At 58.1% G+C, this 7,319-nt stretch overlaps 1 protein-coding gene across 1 annotated transcript; it reads left to right on the plus strand.

Annotated features, from left to right (window-relative positions):
• Window positions 1-3,752: 3,752 nt before the first annotated feature.
• Window positions 3,753-6,853, plus strand: LOC309793829 (forkhead box protein J1-like; the record flags this gene model as incomplete). The annotated part of the gene is made up of 2 exons (XM_082604609.1): window positions 3,753-4,250; window positions 5,938-6,853. The coding sequence occupies 2 exons, from the start codon at window positions 3,753-3,755 to the stop codon at window positions 6,703-6,705; spliced, it is 1,266 nt and encodes a 421-aa protein (XP_082460735.1). The 3' UTR covers window positions 6,706-6,853.
• Window positions 6,854-7,319: the final 466 nt, after the last annotated feature.

The raw sequence follows: 7,319 nt of genomic DNA on the forward strand, positions 1-7,319 counted from the left end.
AAGAATCGATATTGTGAAAATGACTCTACTACCCAAAGCAATCTACAGGTTCAATGCAATCCCTATCAAACTACCACTGGCATTTTTCACAGAACTAGAACAAAAAAATTCAAACTTTGTTTGGAAAAACAAAAGACTCCGAATAGCCAAAGCAATCTTGAGAACGAAAAACGGAGCTGGAGGAATCAGGCTCCCTGACTTCAGACTACACTACAAAGCTATAGTAAGCAAGACAGTGTTTTACTGGCACAAAAACAGAAAGATAGATCAATGGAACAGGATAGAAAGCCCAGAGATAAACCCACACCCATATGGTCAACTTATCTTTGATCAAGGAGGCAGGAATGTACAGTGGAGAAAGGACAGCCTCTTCAATAAGTGGTGCTGGGAAAACTGGACAGGGACATGTAAAAGTATGAGATTAGATCATTCCCTGACACCATACACAAAAATAAGCTCAAAATGGATTAAAGACCTAAATGTAAGGCCAGAAGCTATCAAACTCTTAGAGGAAAACATAGGCAGAACACTCTATGACATAAATCACAGCAAGATCCTTTTGGACCCACCTCCTAGAGAAATGGAAATAAAAACAAAGATAAACAAATGGGACTTAATGAAACTTCAAAGCTTTTGCACAGCAAAGGAAACCATAAACAAGACCAAAAGACAACCCTCAGAATGGGAGAAAATATTTGCAAATGAAGCAACTGACAAAGGATTAATCTCCAAAATTTAAAAACAGCTCATGCAGCTCAATAGCAAAAAAACAAACAACCCAATCCAAAAATGGGCAGAAGACTTAAATAGGCATTTCTCCAAAGAAGATATACAGACTGCCAACAAACACATGAAAGAATGCTCAGCATCATTAATCATTAGAGAAATGCAAATCAAAACTACAATGAGATATCATCTCACACCAGTCAGAATGGCCATCATCAAGAAATCTAGAAACAATAAATGCTGGAGAGGGTGTGGAGAAAAGGGAACACTCTTGCACTGCTGGTGGGAATGTGAATTGGTACAGCCACTATGGAGAACAGTATGGAGGTTCCTTAAAAGACTAAAACTCGAACTACCATATGACCCAGCAATCCCACTACTAGGCATATACCCTGAGAAAACCATAATTCAAAAAGAGGCATGTACCAAAATGTTCATTGCAGCTCTATTCACAATAGCCCGGAGATGGAAGCAACCTAAGTGTCCATCATCGGATGAATGGATAAAGATGTGGCACATATATACAATGGAATATTACTCAGCCATAAAAAGAAACAAAACTGAGCTATTTGTAATGAGGTGGATAGACCTAGAGTCTGTCATACACCGTGAAGTAAGTCAGAAAGAGAAAGACAAATACCGTATGCTAACACATATATATGGAATTTTAAAAAATGTCATGAATAACCTAGGGGTAAAACAGGAATAAAGACACAGACCTACTTGAGAATGGACTTGAGGATATGGGGAGGGGGAAGGGTAAGTTGTGACAAAGCGAAAGAGAGGCATGGACATATATACACTACCAAACGTAAGGTAGATAGTGGGAAGCAGCCGCAGAGCACAGGGAGATCAGCTCGGTGCTTTGTGACCGCCTGGAGGGGTGGGATGGGGAGGGTGGGAGGGAGGGAGATGCCTGAGGGAAGGGATGTGGGAACAGATGTATATGTATGACTGATTCACTTTGTTATAAAGCAGAAACTAATAAAAAAATAAAATAAAAATTAAAATAAAACAATAAATACTTGGGAAGAAAAAAAAAACTTTGACTCAAGACAAGCTGGACATGGAGGAGTGAGAGAGGGCAAGGGGTAGAGGAAAAGACATGTTTCTGGGTGGGAGCTGGTGTACCATCCCCCGGGCACAGCTCCTGCCCAGAGACCTGATAAGGAGCCCTCACCTCCACCCACCCCCTTCAACCAGAGAACTTCCAACTGCAGCTCCTCAATAACTGAAGAGCAGGAAAGCTGGTGACGGGAGGGAGGCTGGGGGAGGGGAGGAGGAAGGACCACAGTCCACCGTTAGTCCGTCACTTAAAGGCTGGTGAAATGAATGGGGCAAATGACCCCAGTCAAAGAATTTGGCAAGTCCACGGCTTTCCTGGCTTTCACCCAACGGCTCTGTTTCCTCGGCTATCTGGAAAGGAGGGAGAGCACTTCCGAAGAAGCCTCTGGAATGTCAGCTTCTGGGAATCTTGCTGAGGACGGGGCGGGGAGGGAGCGCTTACCGGGAAACACTGGATTACCCTAGCCGCCTTGGGGTGCCTGCGACCGGGGCTGCGGTTTCTGCGGACCTGAGCGGCAGGTGGCATCGGAGAGTCAGACCTGCTTGCGGGCACCAAGACGACACTCGGTCGGGAGACCGGGACAGGCCGCAGAAACGTGAGGAAGTGCCACTCGCAGCCCAGAGGAGAGGAAAGGAAAGCCCCAAGCATGCACCCAGCCCTGGCCCCCGCGCCACGGGCTGCGTCCCAGGAGCCGTCGCCACCTCTGAGCAGCCCAGATGGGAAGGGGGTGGGGCGGAGGACGGTTCCCGCGGCGAACTGCTCGCCGAGGGCCCCGGGGCCTCTGCGGGAGCGCCGAGCCGCGCGCCTCTCCGAGCCCTGCGCGGGGCCCTCGGGCGGGAATGCGCGGAGCCGGGACGCGGTGGCGGGTAGGGGGCTGGGTCGCGCGCGGGAGAGGGCGGCAGGAGGGAGCTGGAAGAGAGTTACCGCGTGAGAGAGCCGTTAAGAGCCCGCGGTCTCTTTGGAGATGCCCTGGCCAATGGCAGAAGCGGAAGCTGTTTATATGGGCGGGGCGTCGCCACGGCAGCAGGAGACGCCTTGCGAGCGGCTACTGAGTGCCGGTCCCCAGCCGCTGGCTTTCAGAGAGGCGCCGGCGGGCGTGAGTGGCGACGAGGATTGCTGGCTGGGCCCTGGAGCTGGGAGCAGAGAGCCGCGGTGAGGGTGGGCGGTGGGAGGAATTTCTTTGAGAAGCTTCCTTTGGCCCGGGCTGCGCTCTGAGCCAGGTAAGGGACGGGGAGGGCTGCCGGCCGTGGGAAGGGAGGGCGTCAGTACCAGCCCGCTCTCCCATCCGTCCCCGACGGAAGTGGAGGGCCCGGGGACTGACATCAGAGGCGTTTGGGGGACACTCACTTCCCACCCCCTTATAACTCTCTGTATTGTTTCCTTCCTTCCCCTTGAGCCCCATCCTAATATCCCTTTTCAAAGATCAGACGACCTCCCCCGCCCCCCGACCCGTCGTACTGCCCTCCTGGACTCTCTCGCCCCATTTCCATTGGTTGTGGACGGAGAGAGGGGGGTTAATTCCCCGCTTTGAGGGAGAAAGGGGTGGCCTCGCATGCCCCTACACTATTCCCTCGTTGGGCTAATTAAGTCTCCTCTAAAAGATCCAAGAGGAAAAGAGCGAGGCGAACCCCGTGTGGGTCGGAGCCCCGGGCACACCTTCTGTTTCCCAGACGTCGGCAGTAAAAGATCCTCCCCGGCTGCAGGAAGGATTTTAGTAAGAGCCTCCCCCCTCGCCCACACTCTCCCCTCGGGGGTGGGGAAAGAGGGCTCAGTTCCCGCTCTGGTCCCCGCAGGCACCACATTCCGTTTGGAGGAGGCTACCCCCGGATCGCGGGATGGAAGCCCGCTTCCGGGAGGCTGCGTAACTGAAGCCGCGGGAGTCAGCGGGCCGGAGAGCTCGGCGGCCACCCTCGGCTCGGCTCGTGGATGTTGACAGCCCCCTCGGAGAGTCCCCGCAGATATGGCGGAGAGCTGGCTACGCGTCTCGGGAGCAGGGGCAGCGGAGGAGGCCGGACCGGAAGGCGGCCTGGAGGAGTCCAACGCCCTGAATGACAGCCTGACCAGCCTGCAGTGGCTGCAGGAATTCTCCATTCTCAACGCCGAGCTCCCCGCCCTGCCTTCGGGGGACACCGACCCCCACGGCTCCCACGAGCTGGCAGGCTCGGCCGAGCCGGGGTCTCCCCTGGCGGCGGACCCCGCCTGCCTGGGGCAGCCGCACACACCCGGCAAGCCCACGTCCTCCTGCACGCCGCGGAGCGCCCCCTCGGGGCTGCAGGCCTCGCCTCCCGACGACGTGGACTACGCCACCAACCCGCACGTGAAGCCGCCCTACTCGTATGCCACGCTCATCTGCATGGCCATGCAGGCCAGCAAGGCCACCAAGATCACCCTGTCGGCCATCTACAAGTGGATCACGGACAACTTCTGTTACTTCCGCCACGCTGATCCCACCTGGCAGGTAGGGAGGCACTCCCTCCCTCCCTCCCCATGCCCTCGCGGACTGGACTCACATCCCAGATCCGCAGGCCAAGTAGGCGCGGTACGGCCAGGGCCCCGAGAGAGGAAGGCCGTCCAGGAAGGACCTCAAGGGAGCCCAGTGCTTGGACTGCTGCCCCTTTGACTTCAGAGACGGAGGAGGGAGGATGTTCAGAGGGCTGCAGGGGTGCCGACATAGAGGTTCAAGGGGAAAGAACTTGTCACTCGTCCGGCAGGCTCAGCCCAAAGACCAGGGCTGAACTATGCGTGGACACAGCCCCCCAGGGTAGGTTGATGGACTGAGGGACACATTTTTGTCCCAAGTCCTGCAATTCCTCGACACTACCCTCCTCAAGGTCAGTTTGTCAGGGCCTGACTGGAGGCAGAGCATCGTTCCTGCCAGACTCTGCATCCCGCCTGCTTTCAGTTGGCTGGAGGGGCTCTGGGAGGGGAGAGGGGCGTGCTGCGGGGTGTGAAGGCCATCGGTGTCCCAGTGGAAGGGCTACGGGGCCTTCCGAAAGCTGCTGTGCCAGCCCCCACCCCAAGCCCTCCCTAGTTTCCTGCCTACACTCCTCCCCCTCTTCTCATCAACCTCCCTGGGGGGACAATTACCTCAGCCACGTGCTTTCCACAGGGGCTCTTTCCTCCCACACTGGCTTCATGTTCCAAGTCTCCGGAACCTGGCACAGAGCAGCCAAGGGGCCCAGACCACCATGTAAACCTCCCAGTCTTGCCAGGGGGCACTACTCACCTGCCGGCCCCACCCACCAGGCCCCAGACCCCTGTGCCCCAGCGTGGTTTGGACTGTGCACCCAGGCCTGAACAAGGCAGGATGGTGATTCAGGCTGGGCACACGCTGCCCTGAGCCTCTTCGACCATCAGGATCAGGGGCTACTTGGGGACAGAGACCCTGAGGATGCACAGATCCTTCCCTGTGGCACAGGTCACAGGATCAGAGTTCCTGTAATCACAGCTATTCCACGATTGCTTGGGCCCTGACCCTGGGGCAGGTACCATTTGTAACCTTGGTGAGAAATCAGAGACCCTCCACCACCCCCCACCCTACCCCAAGCCTGAGAGGCCCCAGGAATGAGCGCTATGCTCTTGGCTGGGTAATAATCAACTGAGGCCTCAGAGCCTGGGGTGGGAGGAGGGGGACATGGTGGGTGAGGGCCCAGGCCAGCAGCCGGCTCTAGAAACAAGGAAAGTCATCAGATCCTCCCACACTTCATCCCCCCCCACACACACACACCCTCACACCCACTCACTCATTTCACAAACAGAGAAGGCCAGCCAGGCCCAGGCAGAGGGAGATGGCCGTCCAGGACCTGGGGGAGCCAAGGCCTTTGACCAGAGGCCGCAAGCAGCGGGGTAAGGGAGGGAGGGCAGGACAGGCTGGCACTGAGAGCCACCCTGCGGCTCAGGGCTCGGATGACCGAGCAGGCAGATATCCTGGCCAAAGGGAACAAAAGCCCCCGACAGCACTCCCAGCTCCTGGTGCCCCGTGGCTGGTGTCCCAGAGCCTCCCGCTCGGAGCAGCGCCTCTGTCTCCCCTGCCCCCATCGGAGAGAAGGTGGTGGTGGGACTGGCAGTGGCGCTAGGAGCCCCCCATCACTGACCCCACCCACTCTCCCAGCTGTCTTCCTTCTCTCCTACCTCCCTGTGTCCAGAACTCCATCCGCCACAACCTGTCCCTGAAGAAGGGCTTCATCAAGATGCCTCGGGAGAAGGACGAGCCAGGCAAGGGGGGCTTCTGGCGCATCGACCCCCAGTACGCCGAGCGGCTGCTGAGTGGGGCCTTGAAGAAGCAGCGGCTGCCCCCAGTCCACATCCACCCGGCCTTTGCCCGCCAGGCCGCGCCAGAGCCCAGCGCTGCCCCATGGGCCAGGCCACTGACCGTGAGCACCGAGGCCCAGCAGCTGCTGCGGGAGTTCGAGGAGGCCACTGGGGAGGCGGGCTGGGGTGCAGGCGAGGGCAGGCTGGGGCGCAAGCGTCAACAGCCGCTGCCCAAGCAGGAGGCCAAGGTCCCGCGGCCCTCCAGCCCCCTGCTGCTGACCCAGGAGGAGCAGGGTGAGCTGGAACCCCTCAAGGGCAACTTTGACTGGGAGGCCATCTTGGACGCTGGCACGCTGGACGGGGAGCTGGGCACGCTGGAGATCTCGGAGCTGATCCCGCCGCTGAGCCCTGCCTCACACGGGGACGTGGACCTCACCATCCATGGCCACCACATCGACTGCCCTGTTACCTGGGGGCCTCCAGCGGAGCAGGCTACCGACAGCCTGGACTTTGATGAGACCTTCCTGGCCACATCCTTCCTGGAGCACCCCTGGGACGAGAGCACCCGTAGCTCCCTGCCCCCCGAGCCCCTCTTTGAGGCCGGGGATGCCACACTGGCCTCTGACCTGCATGACTGGGCCAGCCTGGGCGCCTTCTTGTAAGAAGCCAGGCCCTCCCCACCTCCAGACAGCACCGAAGTCTGGGCCCAGACTGCCCCCCTCCCCGCCAGTGCAGGCCCATGGACACCCTACCGCCCAGGCAGGGGCTGGGCCAGCTCACCCCACCAGGCCACACGGCCCCCAGCCCTGGCCATCCTCAGATTCTAGTCCAGCAGGCTGAGAATTGGGGCCCAGGACCCAAATTGCTGCCTCCGCTCCCCAGCCCCCCATACACACAGTGTTTCATTGATCCACTTCTTCCCTGCCCCAGAGACACGCTAAGGGCCCTCTGCACTATGAGAGCTGCGGCTTGGAGGGGCCCTGGCCAAGCTGGAAACATCAGTACAGGGCCCGCCCCAGAACACCTTAGCTTCCAAGCTTCTCTCTCTCCTGCTCTCCTCCCCAGGTCTCTATCCAGAGCAAGTTCCCAGGTACAACCAATGCTGATTAGGTGACTGCAAATGAACACCCAAGAGGCCTCTCCCGGCAGTCTGTGAGGAGGAGCTAGGCGGAGGGGGGAAGAGAGAGGAGACAGAAAGGAGGCCGGGGTGCCGGGTGGAGCCAGGAGATTTTCTAAGGCCTCTGGGATCTTCTGGCTTCATCCCTAGAGGTGGGGC

Source organism: Mesoplodon mirus (genome assembly GCF_964341445.2).
Source record: "Mesoplodon mirus genome assembly, chromosome: 18".
Taxonomy (NCBI): domain Eukaryota; kingdom Metazoa; phylum Chordata; class Mammalia; order Artiodactyla; family Ziphiidae; genus Mesoplodon; species Mesoplodon mirus.